The sequence below is a fragment of the Rhea americana genome, unplaced genomic scaffold, assembly GCF_003343005.1.
Source record: "Rhea americana isolate MKP2758 unplaced genomic scaffold, rheAme1 scaffold_10, whole genome shotgun sequence".
In the NCBI taxonomy this organism is placed as follows: domain Eukaryota; kingdom Metazoa; phylum Chordata; class Aves; order Rheiformes; family Rheidae; genus Rhea; species Rhea americana.
This window is the reverse complement of record NW_028185039.1, coordinates 5,503,814-5,528,300: the sequence shown is the minus strand read 5'-3', so window position 1 is coordinate 5,528,300 and position 24,487 is coordinate 5,503,814. Positions and strand designations below refer to the sequence as shown.

At 43.8% G+C, this 24,487-nt stretch overlaps 1 protein-coding gene across 2 annotated transcripts in view; it reads left to right on the top strand.

Annotated features, from left to right (window-relative positions):
- Positions 1 to 23,742, top strand: part of XYLT1 (xylosyltransferase 1) — a 160,762-nt gene extending 137,020 nt beyond the window's left edge. For both annotated transcript variants that reach the window (XM_085302499.1, XM_085302490.1), the window contains exons 9-11: positions 694 to 889; positions 7,633 to 7,966; positions 15,991 to 23,742. In XM_085302499.1, coding sequence (XP_085158625.1) covers positions 694 to 889; positions 7,633 to 7,966; positions 15,991 to 16,313 — 853 coding nt within the window. In that variant the 3' untranslated portion in view covers positions 16,314 to 23,742. The remainder of the gene's footprint in view (positions 1 to 693; positions 890 to 7,632; positions 7,967 to 15,990) is intronic.
- Positions 23,743 to 24,487: the final 745 nt, after the last annotated feature.

The following is a 24,487-nucleotide window of genomic DNA, read 5'->3' as shown; positions in this document are numbered from 1 at the left end:
TTTTAATTATGAGTAAAAAAATCCTTGGCAAGAGCAATACAAGTCTTTCAAGAGTGTGAAGTTCATTTCATTAAACATGGGCCCAGTTTCTGCTGCCTGGGGAAAGAGCGTGGTCATCAGAGAGAGATTTGTGTGGGCTGAGCTGAGCTGGGCATCAGCGCTGCTGGCGTGGGCGCCTTGCCCGGCCTTGGAGCACCCTCTGCTGTCCCCAGCCCGCAGCTCTCAGGTAGCACGCCAATGAGTCACTGCCTCCTACCAGTGCCTCTGGAGGCAGAAGAAAAGGAGAACACCACCTGATTTGGGGTAATTGAGACATTTCTTGAACATCATTTAGTGTAATAGACAGTGCTACAGCCTGACAGTGTACATCTCTGGGTAGGATTCTTACCCAGAAGAAGCAGTGAGGGCCTGGAGGTTTCTGGCACGCAGAGGTAGCTCCTAAAGAGCTTACAGCTGTGAATAGCTTCTAAATGAGCATATATTCTTAGTAACAGTTTTTATGGTTCAGAGTAATCAGAGCAGCCTAAGAATATTTGATAATGAGTAATGAACACATTTGGAATCTCGTAATATAGCAGTGGTGAATTTTCTAGTTGGAATGAAAGCCGCCTTAAGCCATTAACTCCAAGTAAATGGAGATTTTATGTCTGTTTTGTGTGTAAGTGATGAGCCTGTGCTTGTGCTGTTTTACAGATACTATCCCATGGGCCATCCAGTTTCAGTCCATCTTTACTTCCTTGCTGACCGTTTCCAAGGCTTCCTAATCAGATACCATGCGACTAACTTGGCTGTCAGTAAGCTAGAAACTTTGGAAACATGGGTGATGCCAAAGAAAGTCTTCAAGATTGCAAGTCCACCAAGTGATTTTGGAAGGCTGCAGTTCTCAGAGGTAAGTGTGCTTAGCCACTAGAGAGCTTGCATGCTAATGCAGCAGCCTTTAGAAACAGTATTTCCGTGTAATTCTTAGGTCAGAGTGGTTCTCTAATTAATGCACAACCTCTTTATTAAAAGAAATAMAGTTGTAGAAGAGCTCAGTAACTTTAAAAATCTGTGATTGTTGTCAGTTGTAGCTATGAGAGAGTCCTGGGAGCTAAAAAATGCTGTGTTTTTGCAGTTCCGGATGCGGAAGGGGTTATGGTAAGCGTTCGKCACGAGAACACACTGAAAAAACATTAATTTAGTGATAGTCAGACACCAGTGCTGTGTCTGACTAGAATATCGATGTTGTAGCATCAAAGAGAAAATTATCACAGCAGCAGCTGAGATTTCCCACAAAGCCTGTTATTTCTTCTTGGAATTTGTCTCAGTATCTGACATACGGGATAAAAAATGTACCCCTAAAATATATTAGGAAAGTTGACCACTAATAGAACCTGACATCTATGTTCTGTTTTAAAGATATAACTGTCTGAGCAGTTAATTCCATGATTTTTCTCATTAAACCACAAATTTCAATTAAGGCATAAAATTGATTGAACAAATGTGTTCAAGTCATTATGGTCAAGTCCATAAATTACCATCTTCGTGGGTAATTAATAAAGGCCTAGGTAGGATTCAGTGTTTTGGTGTGCCTGGCAAATCCATGACACTAATGTACCATTAAAGAGATGGATGGAAGGTGTGATTCGTTTATCAATGTGTCTGATGGTAGACTTGCCATTTCGTGCAGTGATAAATGGTCATACAGACTTTAATTCTTGAAACTTGTAGGAGAAATGCTGCTATTTATTTGGTTCTTTTAATCCTGCTTTCAACCTGATACCTGCTCTGAATCTTCCTTTTGCAAGCAACGCAGCAGGTAGCCAGAACGGCTTTTCTAATTGCATGATAAAAATTAATATATTCATCTTAGTATTTTAAAACTTGAATAAAAAATTTTACAGAGAATACATCTGCCCTCATCTCAATCCTAGGGAAGAAACAAACTTGAGACCACAAATTCCTCAGTGGCAACTTGCCAGGTCACCCTGAACCCAGTGTGCTGGAACCGATCCTTTTTTTTCCAGTGGCAGCCCTGCAGCAACTGTGGGCCTGGTCTCCAGATGTCCTGGAGCAGCAGAGCCTTGGTATCAGCTCCCCTGAAGAGCAAAGCAACTGGTGTATTGGTGGCCTCTTTACTGTACTTTGCCCACTGCTCTGTGGAGCCTGGCGCCTTGCAGGGAGGACTTTGCATCTCACCTGACTAGTGAGCCGTGGTTCATAGCTTCAGAGACCGTGGCTGTGCTGCAGAGCCCTGTTTGCTGCTGCAGTGAGAGTTGTGCGAGCGCAGAGCATGGGAAGGATTGTTCCTTGGTGAGCTTTTGTCGGGCAAGGGAAACGTTCTCTTCCATTCAAAATTCGTGAAAAGAGTTTGAGAATCTACTTGCTTGCTTTCATTATTCTTTCTCACTTATACGCCTGGATTTGTCCTCCTCTTTCTTAGGTGATTAACACTGTAAAAGATCAGGGGATGCAAAGTCAATCATTCAGTCATTTCTTAATTGTTTGTTTTACTTCTGCCTTTCCTTGGCCAGCAGGTACCTCTGCCTCTCTCAGATAGCCTGGTGCAAATCCAGCATTGACCTCTGGCTTCAGTGAGGCTGCTATGCCCTGATCTGCTCACTGCTTTTTAAAAGGTCATGTCTTTCTCAAAGTCCAGTAAATGTAGAACAAATTTAGCAGTCCAGCTAAGATAAGGGTATCAATGTTCACAGATTACATACCAGAAAAGAAACCTGAAATTTGTGTTTATCAAGATATGTTACTCTGCTGCTTTTCCAGCAACTTTCATCCCGTGATGTGGCAGATAACTGAACAGAGCCTTTTTTTTAGCAGGGACCGTTTTTCCCTCCTTGAGCTCAYACCAGTGAGGCTGGTGAGAAGAGCAAAAATGTGCTGCGCTGAATGTGCYCCTGGGCTTATTTGTGACCCTGATGCACAACCAAAATTGCAGCAGAGACAACAGGATCTCCCCAGCTGGAACCAGTGCTCCCTGCCTACTGTTGTTCCTTGCTTTACTTCTCAAGCTTGCCTTCCTGAATAGCAGATTTACCATGGTACCAGTGTAAAGGCAAGTTGAAAAAATAAGCTGGCTGCACCACCTAACAGGGTTAATGACAGCGTTTCAGTTGCACAGGGCTCCTTCCACTCAGTCTTGGGCACTTACATAAAATTACAGGAAATACAAGAGAGAAGATTTCCAAGGGTGAAACCTCCACCCTCCTTTTTGCTGGGAAACTCCCACGCCTCCTAAAATTGGCTTATAAATAATACACATACTATGTGTACTACTACTACTACTCTGGATTCGTGATAACTTTTACATGGAGGGYGGAAGATTGATTTGCTATAGAGTACTAAAAGTCTCAGCTCCAATTCTACCAGTGGAACATGAAGTTCATTTCTGGTCTTGTTAAGACTTGTGATTCATCACTGAGAATAAAATAAACTAGGTGGCAGGCAATTAGTGTGCATTGTGTGAACCTAATGGTCCTGTTTGTGGTGAGCAATGAGACACAAACCCATAATCAAGGCACAATTTATCTTGGGAAAATTTTATCTTGGGACTGAACAGAGACAGAAAACAGKAGTCGTAAGCCGATGAGAGAGTTGCAGATTTCCAAGTATACCCGTATTCACTGCCTGCTCTAGAAGCCCAAAATATGTGTAAAACATGAGTTTCTGTGCCACATTCCTTCACGTTATATCAGATATTTGTTACTACTTGGTTCCCCTCTATACTTTGTGCATTCTACTTGAAAGTGAAAGCCTACTTAAGGTGTTTTAAGAGGCTATGAAAAATATTATAGGACTGTAGCGTCTCTTGGCCTGTAAAATCAGACATATTAGTACCAGGAATTCAGCTATGTAAAGTTCAGGGAAGATGCACAAACCTCTAAATACTGCTTTAAATAAAATTCCCGTTAGGCTGTGCTTCTAAAACTAGCTTGTACTGTAAGCTGTGTGGCACAGGAAAGTCCATATCCCAGGTCAGAGCTGGATATAAAGGACTGATTCTGTAAACAGATATGTGCACCTCCCTTCCCTTTGCTTTTCTAATGCACTTGTGGTCTTCCATGAGATGGCACATGTGCTCCTGTCACACATCTTTCGATACGTGTTTTTGCATTGTGGGCCTTATCGACAGTGCAGAGTTTCTATCCTTGCTGATCACTCGGGTCTAAGCACYCTTTAGTATCAAGAGCAACCACTGCTTGCATGAATTCCCTGCTACACCTCCGCCTCAGGGCGAGCTTTGCTGCTTGGGGTAGGTTTTTGGATTGATTGATTTGGATAAAGTTTTTTCCTGAAAAGGGGAAAGGTCTTTTGATGAGGTGTGGAAAGACTTTCTTGAAGAAGCAGGCTTAATATTTCCTAAAAATTGTTCCAGTTTGGATTTTTCTGATCTCTCTAGAAAATCCTTAGTTAGCAAGACCCCTCCATAGCATTGTCTTTTTTCCCCATTTGTGGTCTGCATTGCTTTAGATGGGCTCAGTTTTTATAGACAGAAATATGATCTTCAATTTAGCCAGAGCCTGAGCCATTAATTGCTTTGAACATTACAGGGACTGGGCGGGAGGCCTGATGTGTTTATGACACTGTAAGTCATAGAGGATGTGGGTCATATTTACTCCATGCATCATCTTCACAATTAGTTTCAGATATAGTGAATTACAGAATATGTATTTCCCTTTTTGTCAGAGAGGCAGGGTGGTGCGCTCTGTTTTGGTAAAACCTGCATGCGTTTATCTGTGAAAGCAGCCCGAAGGAGGGCAGATGCAAAGCCCCAAGAGCCGTGCTGGTGCCTTGCTGTGGTCTGCACCCCGGTTCTGGGGCAGGCAGGATGTTGCACAGCACCTGCGTGCCTTGTCTTCTTGTTGCTCAGCACCAGGGCAGCATTTTTCCCTTGTTGTTTCTGTCCTGTTGCTTTCATGGCCCTGTACACCCTGACAATATTGTTATGGTAGGTTGTTTTTGTGGGCTGCAGTTGCCACTAGCAGTAGAGTCATCCCTTTTTCTCCTGCTTTCCCTGCTCTTTGGCTGTAACTTTTGGGTTGCATAAGGGAAACCACTAAGAGACCTTTGCATTAGGGAAGCCTGTAGCAACCAGGCGAGGTTTGATTGGGTCCTGATGAGCAATGTATAGTTACTGCAGAGTAAGTGTTGGGGAAAGGATGCTGCAGCATTGGGGAGGATACCCAGGGGAAGATACTTGCCTGGGGACGGACCAGCACGGCTCTTCCCAGCTGGCCACTGGGGAGAATCTTTCCCTTTTCCCTTTCCCTTTCCTTTTCCCTTTTATTTCACTCCCCCCCTGTTTTTATTTTACTCCAAAAGTAAGTTTCACTCTTCTGCAGACTCCTGTAATAAATTTTTGTGCATGGAAACATATCTCAACATCCGTTGTGCAACAAAGTTGTTGAGCAGTGTCACGTACTCTTGGAGGATGGAGAATGTGGTATCATTTCCCAGGGATCACAGGCTAGAGACAGGACAAGAGCTGGATGTCAGGGCTGAACATTTTGAGGATGAAAGTGAGCTTTCTTCAAGGAGTTCTTTAGACATGCTTCAATAAAAGATACTGAGTATGGTGGAAAGAGCTGTTCCCTTTAGAGTTTTCTTTACCCAGGGGAGTGTGGATTTGTTTCACATGTTGTGGCTTTATTATTTCCAGGGCTCTTGAGGTGCAGTAGTGTGACATAGCCATACTCGGTGAAGGCTGGTGGAGTAAATAGTAAGATCTGGTCAGGAAATTTTCTTTCACAGCTTAGTTCAATACATATTCAGTTGGTCTTGTCAGGAGAGTACACACGGACAGCTCTTCAGGGCAGTTGATGCTTGGGTCTGATATATGGGCCATGCTCTCTAGGCTGATTAGCTGGTGTGCGGGGTGAAATACCTCTGCTAGCTGTGGTGATTGCAGAGTAATAGAGGGCTCATTTTGTCTCTTATTCTGCAGTGTCATAGTCCTGCAGGAGAAATTTATATGCTGACAGATGGATTTAGGATGTTAGCTTTTTATTCTGTTGGCCTTGTAGCTTTTTGCTTGCAGTCCCTATGTAATTCATCTACCAAGCACAGTGAGTTGCTTAGAAAAGACTGGAGATTGGACAGTTTCCAGTACAGATATCAGTGGTAGTAGACATCAGGTAATTGTTATGTTTTACAGATTAGTAGGATTTTGACATTAGGTTGGGGCCATTTATTCTCATCAAGTGAGACGAAATCTAGAAGAAAAGCCTTTCAAGCAAATCAGCTACAATGGCTTGCTACTCTTTTAGGAAAGTAGGTTCTGACTATGCCCATGTGAGATGAAGGTTAGGAGCAATAACGGTGCTGTGTTGGGGAAATCTTCACTATCCACATATGCTGAAAGAGGAGGCTCCAGTTTATGTGTGCATGGGACTCCAGAGACCACCTAAAGAAACCCATAGTTTCTGTATGTGGGACAAAATCAACTATTAGATAACTCATATCATTTGTTTGGAGATTAAGGACAAAGAAGACTGGAAGGACTGTGAGGGATTTCAGTACCAGGGTGGTCAGTACATCTGTATGTCTCTCCAAGGAATGACATCAGGTGTCTCTCTGCCAAAAGGAGCCAAGGGATTCTCCTGGTCTTCAGTTCAAATTTCTTTGTGTTTGATGTTGATCTCTTTTGATTTGAGGCCATGGAAACAGGACCTCATGGGATAAGCAAGGTGGGCACTTTGTCTGAAAGCAAATATGCAGCCTTCAATACTGTGGTCCACCAGGTTGCCTTCTTGAGAATTGAAGGAACTGGTTTTGTTAACAGTCAATATCACAAACACATTTTAGGTATAATATTGGGATAGTAAAAAGTCTTTCAGTTGGCCTAAAGAGTCCAATTATTACATATATTTCCATGCCATCTGGTTACACATGCTTATTTTCAGTTGTGTTTAATGGTAACAGCTTGTAAGTTGGTATCATCCCATGGGTTATGGTATTAAAATACATATAAAGAGCATTGAAATATGAAAGCTGCTAGGAAATGGAAAGGTTGTTAAATATTTACACTAGATTGTGAATCAGCTGCTTTACTGTTAGTTAGGGAATAAATAAAAAAACCTGTCGCTATTATGACAGTAAGAATCGAGTTTAGCAGAAATAACTCCCTGCAGCAGGCAGCCGGGGAGGGTGAGGACATCATCTCATGCACTGCTTCTGCTTCTCCTAAAGTCAGCAAAAGCCTCTTCCTTGCTTTTAGCGGTAACTGGGTTGGCCTTTATGGCAGGGTCCGGCTGCCAGAGGTATCGTATGTGTTCATGACCCAGGAGGGTTGTATTTTTCTGTGCGTAGTCTGTCATTAGGCCTGGTCCTGTATTGACTGCTTCCATGTGGAAGAAGAAGAGAGCTGCTGTGTCCTGTTCTGTCACCGTTCCTGTAAGGAAAACCTCCTATTAATCAAAAGTGGACAAATGGACACAAAAAAAGGACTTAGATTCAAGGTTGCCTCACATTTGTGTACATTTTATGATCTCAGGTCATGCTGCCATTAGCCTCTATATGTACCTTTAACTCATGTCTTTAGAGAAACGTGATTTTTGCATCTTGGGGGCCCTCGTTCGACATAAGGGTCTTGGATGCTTACAGAGGAAATGTTAGTAGCAGTGCGGTCTCTGATTTCAGATTGGCACCGAATGGGACGCCAAGGAGAGGCTTTTCCGGAACTTCGGAGGACTTCTGGGGCCGACGGACGAGCCAGTGGGCATGCAGAAATGGGGGAAAGGCCCCAACGTCACCGTCACTGTCATTTGGGTCGATCCCATCAATGTAATTGCCGCAACGTACGATATCCTTATCGAATCCAGTGCAGAATTTACTCACTACAAACCACCTTTGAATTTGCCCCTCCGACCTGGTGTCTGGACAATTAAAATTTTGCACCACTGGGTACAAGTAGCTGAAACCAAATTCCTCGTTACTCCTCTCACCTTCTTTAATCGGCAGCCTATCAAACAAGGTAAGTTTTATTATTTGGTTCTAAAGGTAGTATAGTTATCCTAACTTTATTCGCTGTAAATGCTGCTGTTAAAAATGGAGTTGCACTGTATTGGAAAAGGAGAAAAGCAAGGAATGTTTTAGATATTAAATCAGAAGAAATTGCTGTACCAAGACAAGCAAAAGTGTCTGCAATCTAGTCCATAAAACACAGACAGTCTGAACAAAAGGCTATTTGTATCTTTAAAATATGCATGGTTCAAAATCCAAGAACTTCAGACTCTCAACATCTAACAGTTATGATAAAAACCGTAATTTAGAAATAGAAAAATGGACCATTTCCTTTTCTTCACTGCTATTCATTCACATTTGCTCAGAGAGATGTACAGACGTTTAAACTCTTATCTTGACAAAGTCTGTGTTTAACGATAAAAACATTAATATACGAAATGCTGAATTAGTCAAAATTAGCCTAGGCCAGAGCTCATACGCTGCCGTATTTATCAGGTCTAGGCATTTACTTTTCCCTGATACCTGCCAAAACCTGCTTTGTAAATGCCAAACAGTAGAGTTACAGAAATGCATGTTATATGCAGTGGATCCCAGAAATTACAGGACCAGACCCACRCTCACTTTTTCAGCAGAAAGCCAGTAGTGCCTCTGCCGCGGTAGCACTGAGCCGTGTGAAATGCAGCGGTCGCGCTGGGGCTGCCGGAGCATGCCGGCCCGCAGCAGCGGTCCGCGCAGGAGCGTCGTGCTTTCTGGGGCTGTTCTTCAGCAAATGCTGCAGACGTTGGGCCRTGGGAAAAGAGAACATTTTGTAGCCACACCTGTTTTCTTATTCAGTAAGATCAAAACAAGTTTGTTGCTATCAGTATCTTTACCATTCTCCTTATGTGCTCAAGTGCTTCCATCTGTCTAATATTAATATTCATGGCTTGAGACGTCTTAAAGTTGCTAGATACATGAATGATCCTATTAAGTTTTCAGAAGTTCTTCTTCCTGACAAGGCAGCAAATAAACTGAGTCAGGCATGTACCTTCCAGTAAAATGTGCTGCTTCTGTAATGCAAACATCACCAGACAACCGCTGGGAGCTAATGCAGCCCTTATCTCGCTCGACGGGAGCTTCATTCTGCACATTTCTCACCAGAACAGCTAACTCACTGATTTCTTCTAACATTTGGTGGCATCGTTTCTTAAGCAGAAACTAAACCATGAACAGCCTGCTGCTGCTATTAGCCAATAGACAGTGATGAAGTGGGAAGAAACACCATGTGCAGAAGGAATACATTTTTAAAGTTTGAGGCAACTTACTTCCGAATGCAGATATTATTGACTCACYTCCTGTAAATGAATGAATTCCATGTTCTTGGCTAATTTAACACTTAAGGCAGAAATCAAATGGAAAACGTGGCGCGTTGGCAGCCTGTGATAAAATTTGCAGCCTTTTACCGATAGTGCAAGAACCCTGCGAGCAGTCAAGGGTTTCTCAGCTTGCGCCCAGCAGTCCTCTGGTCCACACTCTGAATCTGGAGCGTCTCCACTGGAATTACGGAGTCACTCCGCATGGCCCCATAGGTAACAGAGAGAAAAACGACCCACTGATTCCCTGGGAAAAGCGCAGGTTTAGATTTTTTGTTCAAGAGCCTTATTCACTCATGCAGTAATTACAGTCTACTGTAGGAGTGAGATATAAATCTTGGAAACAATATTATCTAGGAGAAGYGCCTCAGGAATGATTTGCTACTGATGTTGTGATGTGTAATCTCCAGATGTCTGAGACATGAAGGTAAAGGAGAAAATTAACTACAGGGGCAGATAGTGACACTCCGCTGTAGTTAGAATTATATTAGCATTTACAATGCAAATTCCTGATGGTTTGGTATTTTTAAGGTTTTCTCTCTTAGTGACACTATTATACTCTACGCAGGAAATTGTCATCTAGCTTTGATTTCCAGCTTGTGCCAGATTGGCACCACTTTATTATTTAAATATATTTTTCTGTGCCAAATAAAGGCATTGTGAGAGTATGACAGAAGAATTAGGACTTCTGAAAGAACAATTTCTGTTACCTTGTAAACAATGTGACAGCTGCCAAAAATCTTCTAAAATGAAGGAATAGTGTTATTGTCTTGTCTTAACACTGAAAATAAAACCTGTTTCAGACTTAGCCAGGAGTTGTCAGCAGAAGAGGATAATATATTCTGTTAGGGATTTCTTGAAAACTTTGTTCTCCCCACCATCCTCATCTCTCCTCTCCTCTCCCCTAAAATTAAAATTCTTGTCAAAAAGATTGTCCTGGAGAATGAACAGCTACTCCCAAAGGTTTTTGAATACGGTCCTTCATACACTTCATATTGCTTTGCCTGGGATTTGTTTGGCAGTGATGAGGCCCCCGCTGTGCTGCACCCTCCGGGTGCAGGAGCGGGCCGGCCACCGAGTCACACACCTAAAACCTGCCTCCCGGCTTGGGCATCATTTGTCCGCGTCGTTTTTAAAAAGCGTTTGCCCGAAGCTGGCAACAGTGCAGCAGCTGCTCAAACCGTGTACCTTCGCACCACAAAGCGCGGTGGTTCCTGGAGCCTGCCGAGGCGGCGCTGCAAAGCTGCGCGCGACGGCGGCCCAGGGCAGCCGCGCTTTCTGCTCCCCGCGCCGTGAGAAGGGCGGCTCGGTCCTCGCTTCAGTAATGAAAGCAAAATGTGCTCATTCCTATATCATGACTCCCAACATTCAGAATTAAAATTAAAAAAAAAAAAACTAATTCTGGGACAGCTACCAACAAAGATGTTTCGTTTGGTCGTTTGTAAGAATGGCATGTGAAGCTAATTTACTCATTTTCTGTGCCCGCTTATTTATTTATTTTGGCCTAGAGTCTGTTCATGCAAGTAAAACGAGAAAGGGAAATCAGGGACAGGTTTTTCTGTGATAGCATGTCCAGATGTGCATAACTGACAGAATTGATCTAAAAACACAAATTCATTGCCCTTTCCACAAACTGGGGCTGTAAGAGCCCGTTTGTTAAATGGAGTTACTGAGCGCGCCAGGAGGCTTGCTGTGTTTCCCCTGTAAACTAGACTCCCCAAACTAATTCAGGGGAAGGCTAGAACCTAATTTTATTTATCCCTTCTTGTCCTCCTCCCCCTCCAGCCGTACAAATCCGTTTCTGCCTTCTCCAGTCYTGTCACTAATCAGTTTGGCCTTCAGCAGCTTTCTTTTGGCTCACAGTGCCGCTACATGGTTTCTGGTCAGGCAAAGAGGAAAAAAAGGAGGAGAATTAAATAGATTTGCCAGATAACTCATTTGGCAAAATCTAGTTCGTTTGCTCCACCAGACATCTCCTTCCCCCACGCAGACAGATTCAGTTTTCTTCTGCTCGGGGCGAGTTTGGGTTTCTAACCCCTTGGCCGAGCTTGCTGAAGCCGAGGCCCGTGCCTGCTCAGGAGGGCTGCTCCGGACCAGCAAGGTGCCCCGAGGGATAAACGTGCCAGGACRCAGAAGAGGGGAAAAGCGCGGCGGGGCCGGGGAGCCGCCGCGGCCCCTCCGCGCGGCCGTGGGATCGCTCCCCGCCGCTGCCCCCGGCCGCCGCAGCCGCGATCTCCCCTTTTCCCGCGGTTGCTTTCTGCAGTTTCCTGAAGCYCCTTCCTCAGCCCCGCCGGGACCTGCTGTCCTGCCCCCGGCCCTGGCCCCGGGCCTGCAGGGAGCCAGGCAGCAGCCGGAGCAGCTACCAGATGACCGAAGTGAGGCAGGGCACCGTCCCGACCGTTCATTAAGGTTTCTGATTTGTGCCAGAAAACAAATATCCCATGGGAATTACTGGAGGGGTTTTGTTGTTTCTTTTTTTAATGTAGAGTTGCAGAAGGAGGGCTTGTGCCCGAGCAGGCAGCGAGCACCGGCCGTTCTCAGCCCAGCCCGAGTCACCAGGGAGAGTCTGGTGCCGGTGAAGATGCCGCGTTTGGCAGAGGTGGCCTCTGCAGCCCTCTCGCCCCGCTCTGCCCCTCCRGCGCCCTGCAAAGCCTGCGTAAAGCCATCGTGCCAGGCGCCAGCGCACAGACGTTCTCCGGGGGCAGAGGGGTGCGGAGGAAAAGCCAAAGCAATTTCGGTTTTAAATTGGAATTTATATTCATGGCAAAGTTTTCACAGTGGTCTCCCAGCTGGAGTGAGGATAATGAGTTGTCAGGCATTTAATATATAGTACCTGTTTCATTAAAGCTAAATAGGTTACTGTGAGCCAGTGGGCAGATAACGCACCAAAGCTCAAGCACTGGATTGGGGRAAAAAAAGGAGAAGGAGGGATAAATAAATAAAACACTTCTTCCTTCAAATAAGACAGGCAGGGAAGGAGAGCAGGGCTTCGATCCCGCATGGGTTGCTCCAGTCCATGCACTCTCCAGTTTGCATTAGCAAACATACCAGCACGCACACATGCATTCCTTAGGCCTTTTACCTAATCCATATTTATGGATCATCTAAATTAAGTATATACTGGGAAACCTTCATTTTGCCATTGGTTATTTGCAGTGGCTCAATCAATTCTAATTGCATCTATAAGGATTATAAAGTGAGTGGTGGATGGTGCCAGAACTGCTATGAACTCTTTAAATTACCTAGAGGTTACGTGACATGTTCTTGATAAACATAATAATAGCAGCAGGCGAGCGCAGGGCTGCAGAGGAGTAGAGATGCACAGGAATCGTCATGCTGAGAAAAACCCCAAAGATGGGGATTTGCCTTGAAATTTAGTTCAGATCCAGTTGACAAGGAGTCGATTAGCTACGCAATGAGCAAATGCTGCACTGTCTTGTTTGCTGCGAGAGAAAACAAACAAAATGCCAATAAAAAATTACCTCCTTGCCAGAGGGTTTCAACACAATTCAAGTAAAGAAATAAAGCTGTACATTCAGTATTGCTTTAAAAAAAAAAATCACCAGTCTAGCGCCTTAATGTATTCCAAGGTAACCACATTTTTCATTCCTTAGCCTACTCTCTGACTAAAGTCATTTGCTTTTTCTGCAAAATACTGAGCAAACCCCCACAAAAATGCTGAAATCCCAGCCTGCGCGACAGACTATAGGCTGTGTATTYGCTCCAAAGAAGTTATAGTAAAAAAAAAGTCAGTTGAGAAGTGCCCTCCCAGAGTGAAGAGCAAACAAAAATGGGGGACAAAAATAACTCATTTAAAAAAACCCAGCAATTTAAAGTCAATGAAACATATTTTGCATTGATGCATAGCCTGCATCTGACACYGAAGCCAAAGGGCTTTTTGGGTGTATTTCCTGACAAAAAGTCTGGTTTAATGCCTGCAATTCTGTTAATTTTGAATTGGTTGCTCTAACTGTACARTTTTAGAAGTATAAACACACATTTCATAGAGGAAAGCCTGACATTCTTCATTGTTTTTTCATGAAAAAGGAGGGAAGTGTCAGTCTGTAAATACTAATTTGGTTTCCGCGTCAAGCAGCTCGCCCTACAGCATTCTCTCCGTGTCCGTGGCGGAGGAGGGAAGGAGTCAAACAGCCACATCCTTTTGCTCCACAGCTACCTCCGAGCTCTGGAGAAATTACTTTAGCCCAGATCCTGAAGCTGCAAATCAGGCAGAATTTGAGGCACATACTGCCGAAATTGCARTCTTCAAGACTCTGTTCAGCTGGTGCTTTTCTCTGCCTTGCGGGGAGTGCGGCCCACTGCCGGGGGCGCTGGTCCCGAGCCGGGCAGGCAGAGCCCGCTGCCAGGGCTCCTGCTCCTTCCTCCGGCAGAGAAGCAGCCCTGAACGCACTGGAAAGCATCATGGGGTTTTCTCCCATTAGTACTAGCTTCTGCATTACTTCCTTTTCCTACCTGCTGCTGCTATTTATGTAGTGCTTACGGAAAGGGCTGTGTTCAGATGCACGTTACGCTGGTGCCCTCGCGCCTGCCGGCGTGCTCCAGACGTGCAGCCAGCCCTGGGGCAGAGGGCTACAGTCGCCCAGCGGTGCATGGTGAAGCAGGAGGGCGTTGACGTGAGACGTGCAGCATGTCCGACACCGTCCRGGACTAGCAAAGTGAAGAAATTGAAATGCGTTGAAGATGCTGAGCTTATCAATCATCAACCTGATTTTAGCAAAAAACACCCCACTAAACAACAGGGGCCACAAATTCAGAGAGGCTGGTTATCTGCTGTTGAGGGAGCACTACTGAGTCCTGCATTTTTTGGTAGGTTTCTTTCCCTTCCACACAGCCATGAAGCTGTGGAGCGTGGGACACGTCAGAGACTGAGTGCTGGAGGACAGCAAGCTCCATCTCCTCCCATTATTTGTTTGGAAAAATGTCTCTCTTGTTCCCTACAATAAGCACATGCACAACAGCCTTTAATTCAACAAGCTCTCTAAATTGCCTGCTTCAATCAGATGATCCTGCTAGTAATGCCAACTCTTACTTGTTTTGAGATTTTTTTTTTACTTAGAATGTTCCTATTTAATTAATATGTTGACAAACAGTCTCCCATATTTAATTGCTTCCAAAGGAGGAAATGTAATCATGTGTACTTGTTCTGTTTCTTAAACTGCAGTACTCTGGCAGATCACACTTTTCACRCATGTGCTTAGCAAAGGCTCATTTCAACTAGATATTATTGTGGGTATCTACCATTTAAAGTAAAGGAGAGGTTTTTGATGGATACAGGAGCAGTAAGTGATATATAATGGTGATGGGGATGTGCCGAATTAATTTAATTGGGAATTTGAAGTAATGGACTTGCACAATATCTGACATTAAAGACTCCGCAAATGTAACAGCAGATGTCCAATTAAATGTCCCTTTTCCCTCTAAATAAATGTACTGATGTATTGCCAACATCTAAGATACTGTCCTCTGCCTGGAAGAAAGGACTCAGTGTCAATCTGCAGTGCAAGCCGCAGGGACATGTGGAAGGAATTGTGGACGCTAATATTTAATTCCTGGCCTCTAAATGGTATCTGAGCGCTGTGGCTTTCCTAGCCTGGAGGGCCCTGAATGGGCCCATTTTGTGTTCTAGACACTGTGTACGTTGGCAGAGCTCAACGTGTCCTCTGTGCTGCAGAGAGGGATGATGGTGAAAGTAGTCAACTGAGAACAGAACGAAATGGTTGAAAATTTGCTCCCTGCAGGCACTGAGTGAATATTTTGAGAGGGTCAAATTGTGATTTTATGAGTAGCCCCTCTGTCCACGCTCAGACTTGAGAAGCAAATGTGCTTTTGACAAGGACTGACCCATAATGTCCAGCCCCAGTTCTTCAAAGGAGTTAGTGCAATGATGGCAATCATTTTGGTGCAATAGCACAGATTTGGGGAATATGCTGCATTTTGCTGAAGTAGAAGAATTACTGTAAGAAAGAAAAACAAAAAAGTGTTATTAGGAAATGTTTTTGCTCCATTATTTGGCACAAGAGCTTGAAATATGATTGTGATTAAAAAGTACTTCACCAGTAAGACTGGAGTACTTCCAAAATGATGCTGGGGTTAAATATTTCATCAGCCTGGTCCAGTCCATCCAACACGGTGCTGTTATCCTTCCAGTGCCAGGAATGATACTATCCAGCTCTTGCAAGCAAATTGAGCCAGTGGACATGGTGACGTCTCAGCCCTGGGGAGGGTGAACCCATTGGCGGAGGGAGAAGCTTGAGATAGATAGTTCTTTTTCTTAGCCAAATCAGTCACAGCACTTCAAGGKTTGGCAGCAGTCAGACAGGGCATGATGTCCTGTGGGTGTTCACAGAGGCTAGCGTCAGCTGAGCAGGCTGTATCATCTTCCTCAGCTTCCTCCATGGTGAAAGAAGAAAATGAGCTTCTCCTGAAAGGGAGCTGCRCGTTGCTCAAGGTCCAGGTACGATGAGGAGCTTTTAGTGAGCACCCWGGCAGGAAGCCCATGAGGCTAGWCCTGCCTGTTTGTTGTCGAGAACAKCTCACTTTTACAGGGCCATGGAAATGGATTGCAGCACACCACTGACTTTTTGCCTTTTGTTTTGCTGTGACCTTAAACCYTGGAGGAGTCTTTTCCTCACTGATTTGGTGTTTCTTTTTGCATTTCCAGAGGAAGCCATGAAGTATCACAATGGGCCTCCAAGGAATGCATATATGGAGCAGAGCTTCCAGGGCTTGAACCCGGTCCTGAATATCCCCATCAGCACTGCCCAGGTGGACCAGGCCAGGAGAAACGCAGCGCTCGTGGGCACCAAGCTGGAGAGCTGGGTGGACTCACTAGTGGGCAGTGCATGGTCAGCGGTGGACATCTGCAGCAGTGGGGCCACATCGTGCCCGGTGATGCAGGCGTGCAGTCAGACGGCGTGGAGCTCGCTGAGCCCCGACCCCAAGTCTGAGCTGGGGCCCGTGAAACCTGATGGGCGGCTGAGGTAGCATCTGRTACAGTCCTTTTCGGCATAGGTTTTAAAAGGGAATTTAACCTTGTTCATATGTGAATCTCACGGCAGATTTCAGAAGCCTAAGGAACCGTTACACCTTTTTGTTACGTGTTGCAATATAAGTCCTAAACACCTGACAAAGCCTTTGGCACTGTTCTCTCCGTCAGCTCGGCAACCTCTGTTGGGTTGGTGAGGGCCGTGGCCATACCGCACTGCGTTGTACCCATGGCCTTTGCAGAGCTGGGAACAGGAACAAGAAGTCAAGGAGAGGGCAGTGAAGGAGCAGCTGCTAGAAGYGTTTTTAAAAAAATAAATTTGTGTGTACTTCTGCTGTTCATAGGCTTTAATTATTTTGCTATCATGACTAAGTCACAGCAAAATTCCCTTCTATTTTATGTTTCCTGGGAAAGTTGATTATTGCAGGCTATATCCCATATGGCTACATTACCTTATAGAACATGAAATATGTGGGATACACCCTTGCTCATTTTTTTTTATAGCACACAGTAATTCTGGACGCAGCTAATGCCTGTTGTTACCCTAGTTAGGGAAAATGAGCAAAAGTAGTGTTATTTTCAGACTAATTTCCTGATAAGCTCTACATGGAACCAGTGTTTGCAGTTGTAGTTTTTGATTGTTCACGCAGTCAGCTTCAGGATYTTGGTACTACTAGCATATTTTTAAAAGCAAAGAAACCTTTACGATTCCAGCCCATTTGACATCTGCTTTTTCTTAAGCCTAGCAGCACTTAAGCCTGTTCGCAGACCTCCCGCACAGCAAGCCGCAAGCAGGAATTGGGGGGCTAGCTTGTGATGTGTCTGCTCACACCAGGTGATGAGTCTTTTTTCATGAGGTTGCGGTTCAGTTCCTCAGAACCGGTGAAACGGTGGAATTYGGCCCTTTGAACTTTAGAGGTGCAGATGGTGATTATTTTTTCTCATAGGGAACAAGCTTGGGACCTGAAGTTGCAGCAGGCTGATTCTTACCTAATTTGAGCAGTGGCTAATGAGTCTTAACACTAATTTCCTAGCTTGATCTCAGATCTGCCAGCGCCGAATGAAGATGGCTAATTTTAGCGTTGCATAGGGCATGGGGGAGGTTGTGGTGAGCAGGACAGGACAGTCCCCGACCAAAGTCGTGAGCTGAATATGAAGGAGAGCAATGCCGTGTTTCTCAGTGCTGTTACTTTATTCTGTCAACAAACCCTACCTTTGCTTGTGTTCGGATTTTGACTTTCTAGCAGCCTGCATCCTGTTTTGACTATGCATGTCTTTCTTACATTATTTTAACCTGCATTTTCTGTACTAGGAAAAACAATCATTTACATTCCAACAATTTTTTAAAATACATATTTTCATATGCAAATACATCTCCAACTGAAGCATTTTGCATTTACATAGAACATGCACTTTTTTGTTGTTCTTGTTGCTGCTGTGATAATCTCTTGATAACAACACAACCCCAAAAGGCTATTAGAAGCTGAGTTAATTATAAACAAAAAAAAAATGTCAATTTAGTGAAATAAGGTAACCAGTTACCCTTCTGTGTACACGTATAACTTTCCTTTCTGCTGATGAGCATTAAACTTCCACATCAGGAGGGAAATAAACCTTAWATCATTCCATAATTGTATCTCACGGAAAGGTTGAATTCCCTTTTAAACAGCAGCTGCAAGATGACCATAACACACAGGTCCCAGTGGCTCATTATATTTCTCTCCATAGTATTGGTTTAAAGCTACTTGCAGTTTGCTTTGGACTTGAAATTGCAGTGTCAGCTGTGCTGGCATTAAGGCAGAGCATTTAAATGTTTATCTGGCACAAAAATGGATGCATAGAAGGAACAATTTAGATATTTATTATTTATGTTTTAGTCAATGACTAATTAGTAGGTGCTGCTTTTGCAGCTTGACAATTATGTTATCTTACTAACTGAAGCTGCCTTTATTAAGAAAAGGCCTTCTTCCCCTCACACCTCCCGTCCTTTCCTTTTTTCTTCCTGATTTTGACAGTTCTGGGCGTTGTAGTTTTAGAAGAGTTTGTAGCAATGATGAGAGCTGGTTGAAATGTTTCTGTCAAACTATCATTCCTGGTTTTCAACTGACTCTAGAGGCAAACATTTAAAACCAAGGTTGCCAATAGGTTTATATAATAGAAACACAATGTTGTTACTCATTTCATAGGGATTTTTTTTTAATAGTATTTGTTTCTAATCTAACATTCCATCATGAAGGTCAAATTTTCTGGGGACCGCCAATCCTCATGGTGAAATCCAGGGCTTTAGTCATATTGCTGCACTGGCAACTGCATGGTTAAAGCCCTGCAGATCAAATGCAGAGCATCCCATTTAGGGCACACRCATTAGCTACCTTAGAAAGTACTGCAGTAGTTGCAAAATCCAGTCTGCCTTGCACATAAGCATAAGTAGAAAGGTGCCCCCCGCCACACACACACAGGCAGATAATCTGTTTTTTAAATTTGATACTTTTTTTACTCTTAAACAAACAGGAATGTTTTTAAGTAAGTGCTTTGTTGAGACGTTGTCATTATGAGCTATGGCAAGCGTAAGGTGGCAACAATCCCGTCTTTTATGGTTAGAAGAAAAGCTGCCACATTTATCATGTAAAATTTAAGGTTCAAATTGGTTTGTTTTGGGTTAAAGAAAAGAAATCAAATGTTTGCTGGTATAACTACTTACATTATATTCTGTGTTTAAAATATCTCAAAATACTTTATATTAGTTTGTTTTCTAAAAGATAAAAAGTATCTACACAAAGAAGTTCTGTAGCAAGCTGGCAATTCCAGTGCTGCTCTTACAAGGTTTGATGTATACCTGAAGAGGCTGGTCCTGAGGCCTTCCTCGGGCGAAACCTCCATGGAGCACTGGGCCTGAGTAAGGACATTAGMGTGAACTCCAGCATCAGTGAAAGGTGTGCCAGTACGCTGTGAATAAATACTGTATGTATGTGTTTGAAATCATCGTAGGATGAGTTGCTGTATTTGGAGCATGTGCTGCAGTGAGTGTCACCTTCAGGACCTACATGAGAMCCCCTACTATTGCTATTAATATGCAGACACAGATATACAGCTTATATATGGGCTATATATGGGACACTGTGTCTGAGTTACTAAGTGCTATAATCGTGAAGTAAAAACCATGGAGGGCAAGGCTGCCTCCGGGCTCRGCGCCTGCTCTGAGCTGCTGCTGCGGCAGTGCTGCTGAGACCGCTCGGCTGCTTGGTGGCTTTTCTGGTTCGAGCACTGCAGGCACTTGAAGCCTGTAATGAATATTATTTATTGTTAGAAGAGAATAACTTCACAGATCTTACATTTGGTGAAAAGGAGAATTCAGAGCAGGGACCCACGGTTTGTAAAAGCAGGCAGGTTAGGCATCTTCACGTGAATGTGCTAGTGTTATTTTCCAGCCACGCTGGCGAGTCCTTTCTGACGAGGACTCCCTCTGAAAGCCAGCGTTGATCCAAACCCCTTTCTGTGGGAAAAGGCTGTATTATTTCCATATGCACACATTTGTCCTCTGTGTAATGCTTCGCTGGTTTAAATTTTGAGCCTGTTCTGCTAGATTGCCATGTACCACTTCTGTGATCAGTCACCATTACACAGAAAGAAGATGTGGCAAAATGCAGAACATCTACTTATATGTTTTAATGAATTATATCCCAAATCAGCCTTGGCAATATGCAAACCTGTTTATATGGTAATGTTAAACTTTAAGGCTAATAATAGAAATAGCTCAAATGACAGTTTATTTTTAGATATGTCCAGTTTTTTCTTTGGTGACATTTGGATATTGAGTAATATTTTTATTTTCCTGATACATGAAGGTTTTTTCCTAGAGTTGAAATTATGTCTTCATTTTTTTGTGCTCTCTACAAGCAGAGAGAGTATTTTAACAAGTTGTCTGTCACAGCAAGTGTTATACAGGAAGTCCAGCTGGATCTCAGTTGCTAAGCCTGGAGATGCAGGAATGTGCATTCGTGTGTCACAAATTGGCTTTCCCACAGACTGGCTTCAATGCACACTGCATGTACAGTTGTTTAACGGGATATTAACACTGATCCTGCAGCACCTTCGGAAGGGCCAGCTAATGTGTAGTCACCATCTCCGGTAGCGCTAGTCCATCTCCGGTAGCACTAATTGCAATATTAGTGAAGACTCAAGCTCTCTTAGCCCCTGTTACAGTGAGCAGAGGAGTGAAGTCGGTGAGTCAAAACCGGAAATTCTGCACCTGGCTGACAGGGGAGAGGAAGGGTATAGAAGGTGCCAAAACTTTGAAACCGGTTGGCGTAATTTTGTGGCAGCAAAACTTTGAGCAAACTGAGCACCTTCACTTCTGCACAGCGAGGCTGAGAAATGCTGCTGCGATGAGACTGTAGCTTTGACTTCCTGGATTAAAAATAAAGCAAAATCCAGATTTTTACTGTGTCTGGACAACCAGGGCCCACTTTCTGTTGATTTTAGTATTTCTCATCTTTCATCACAGCTGGCAAAGGGCTGCCAGCTTGCCGCTGGCTAGCACGCCCTCCGCCTTGTTGTCCCAGCCCCCAGGGCCTCAGGGCTTGGCCAGAGGAGACCTTGGCCACGCCAGTGCCTCCAGCTGAGCAGGGGGTTTTTACTCATGTGATCCAAATCCCTTAGGCTTCTTTAAAAACCCAGATGTGAATCAGGAAAAAGTTTGCTTTTCAAGGCAGACTTCAGGCAGCTCAGTCCTTACATATATGAAGGAGTCTGTAAAAGTGATGGTGATGATTATCTTTCCCTCACATTCCAACATGGGTATTTAATATACCCATGTATGTTAGTAGGTTTGCTTAGCAAAGAATAAGGCCAAGCTGCTATTTAAAAATGTGCTTTTATTTCAGCTAGTCTACAGGCCTCCAAGATAGTCCTGCGGTTCCTAGGACAGTACTTTGAATTCCTGTTAAATGATGATTGAAAACGTCACATAGAAAAGACTCCCCAGCAGTAACCCTCAGTGCTCGGCTTCTGCCGAAGCAGTGTGGCTCCCCGGCAAGCACGGAAGGACTTCGTGGGGAAACGCTCGTTGTCGCCCCGTAAGCCTCTCAGAGCCAGCGAGGGCTTGTCTGTAACTCCCGTTGAAGGTGCTGAGTGCGGAAGATGGGACTTCTTTGAAAAGAAGTCCCAGTATGGGTGAAAGAGCATTTAAAGGTGAGGCAGCAAGATCTTAGSGTTGATCTCCCCCTGCTCCAGGGCCACAGTAGCATTAGGGTGTCTCCAGTGAAGCGTGGTGTTGCCAGCCATTAATCCTCGAGACCTGATCCCGCAGGTACCGTGTTGAGTTTGTCCTTTTATACTAACAGTAGTGTACAGCTCGCTCGCTGCTCTTCGCTTCTGCCTTGGTTACCTTCTTTTGCTCATGGGTGCTATCACAGCTGCTACCTCACTCTGTCTGCAAACACGTTTACCTGATAACAACAAAAAAAAGGTACCAGAAATCTCCTTGAACTGAATGTACAATCTATGCAAACTCTCTATTTTGATAATAAAACCTAGAAGTATTACTTGTAACCTTGCCAAATAAGCAGCAAGATACTGTACAGGTGCCTCTGATGACAGAGTGCCGATTCCAGGCGCAGTTCACTGCGCTGCCTTTGTATATTGTAATGACTGGACTTGTCTTTGGTTCTGTTGTAATTAACACCCTTGATGAGACGATAGTAATCTCTTGCTTGAGAAGCACCTTCAGTTTGCTGGGAATATTCTGGAAGGGGATGTCTACTTTGCTCTCCTGCTTATGTACAGAGGAAGGCACAGACCTACTGCCCCAAATTAGGATGTTTCAGAATTTCCTTGGGTACATCCTATCAGCTTTGAATTTCTCAGTGTATGTTCCCGTAGTGGCATCCGATGTGGTGCCCCTTAAAGCAAGCCTTACTTTCTTCCTTTCTAAATGTGGCCTTAAACTGTATTAGAAAGTTAGATGTGGTCTGTGTCTTGCTCACTTTTTCTGTTTGCTCTAGAAGGAATAAAAGGCACCTTGCAATTTCTATTACTACTCAGCTGTGTTGCTGTCAGCTTACACTTCCCAAATGCAATAGAAATTGCTTACAAATGCAGTCTTTAAGGAAAGAAAGTGACCTTCCCTTTCGGCAAAAGGAAGGCGCAGACATTCATAAAAACCTTAAGAAATTATGAGCTGTGTCTTTTGCAACTTAGTATAGATAAGAAAGGTTGATTTAATTACCTACAAAGTGCTAACTTGATTCGTTCTGTCGTTGGAGTAGAACAGGACAGATTTGCTCTCAGATGCGCAAGACAAATTCTGGGGTGATTTCACTCATTTTGACGTGACTTAGTAGCATTCCTTTCAGAGTCGCACTGGTACCTGGGAGAAGGTACTTCCTCTTAATGTTTCAGTCATAAAATCTGAAGAACTTGACCACTTGGGGCCCAGTTTTGAGTGATGGTTGGGAACCTGACAGTACACACAGAAGATCGAGGAGTCTGGCAGTATCATTAAAGTTACAAATGTGTTTCCAAAATTCGGCCTTTGGAACCTTATCCAAAGGGTGTCAAAGCCAGCAGAACCTGGRGACTTTCGATAAGGCTTGTGTACGTTGGGTTTTGTTACTTCTCCTCTCCATCAAGAACTGTTGGGTTTCAGTAGCACCAGTATTCCCGGCAGGCTGCAGTGCTTTTAGGAATCCCAAATCTTACCTAGTTTCAGTATTCTGATGCAGTTATAACCCAAAGGCAACTGAAAAGGGTTTACATAGCAAACAAGATTTGTGAAACAAAAAGAATTAATTTGAGGTAATGATTTTTCTGACTTTGTCGTTTTGGTTTTGGTTGATTGGGTTTTTGTATTGCCTAACATAGTCCATAATAAGTTATTCCTATCATTTTTCAAAGACTGGTGGTAATATAGTTTTAAGAAATAACTATTTTGTTATAAATCATAATATGCATAAAACTGTACAGAAATATTTTGTAAGCTATTGAATAAGAAAAAAACATGTATATACAGCAAAGTTTAAAAAATAATTGGAAATTCAAATGGAACACACTGAAAGATGTAGATATTTTGCTATTTATTTAAAGGAGTATTTTATGAGATATTGAAATGTCTTAAATTGACCAGTAATCAAAGTTCAAAGTCAGAATGCTTTTCTTGTAGTAGAATGTGATTTTCAGCAATTATTGCACTACCCGTTTTTGCACCCTTTTGTCTTTCATTTAGCAGAAAACAATGATGTGCCTTAGCTGTATTCTTTGTCTATTGGAGTTTGGGTTTTTTGTCCGACAAAGCAAATTTTTTTGCAGAAAAAGAAATGGATGTATTAAATACTGTATTATACCAAAAACACTGCAGTTGTATATAAATGCTTTCTGTCATACTGTGTTTTCAGATGCAGAATTTTAAAATAAAAAGGCTGTCTTTGGGAATAGCAGTGCACCTTGTAGTTATTTTTAACCCCACTAATGTATGCCTTTTTAAAAAGCAATTTGCTCTTTGGAAATATGTAGCAGCAAAAATGGAAGCAAGCATTAACAGTCTGTGATCCCGCTGCTGCTACCAATACTCTGCCCAGCAAGTCATTTCTCAAGCTCCATCTCCCACAGTGGCAAGTGGGGAACGTTCAAACTGGCCTTTCGGAAATGAATTTTTCTTGGTAAAAAGACCTCTGAAATATGGCTCCTCATAGGCCTGAGGAGCCCCTACACAGATAAACAGAATCAGTGACTTATTCAATGGTCCAAATCCGTTGCTCACGCCACAGGGCTCACAGCACACATCCTGCTCCACAGGGTCAGAAACAGCCTGGACCTCCTGAGCTGACTTCTCCATGTTCCTAAGCTCAGGTCACCTTTGCAGGGCCAGGCTCTCCCCACCTTTTCCAGAAAGCAAGGGGTAGTAGTGGGGGGGGGGGAGCAGTGGCTGGTGAGGAGCCTGTATTAGGTATCTCAGCTAAAGGCCACCAGCTCCAGGAAATGCTGGAGCAGTTTCTTCCCTGTATCCCCAACGTATGGGTCATCCCAAAAGATGGGGCCCGGGGGGGAGGGGGGGGATGCAGGAACAGGAGTTGATGTTAGGGCGGGCTGGCTGCAAGGACAGCGGAGCGTGTATCCTTTGCCTTTACTGGAAGGATGAATTCAGAAAGATGTTTCCACGGATATGTAACCAACCTGT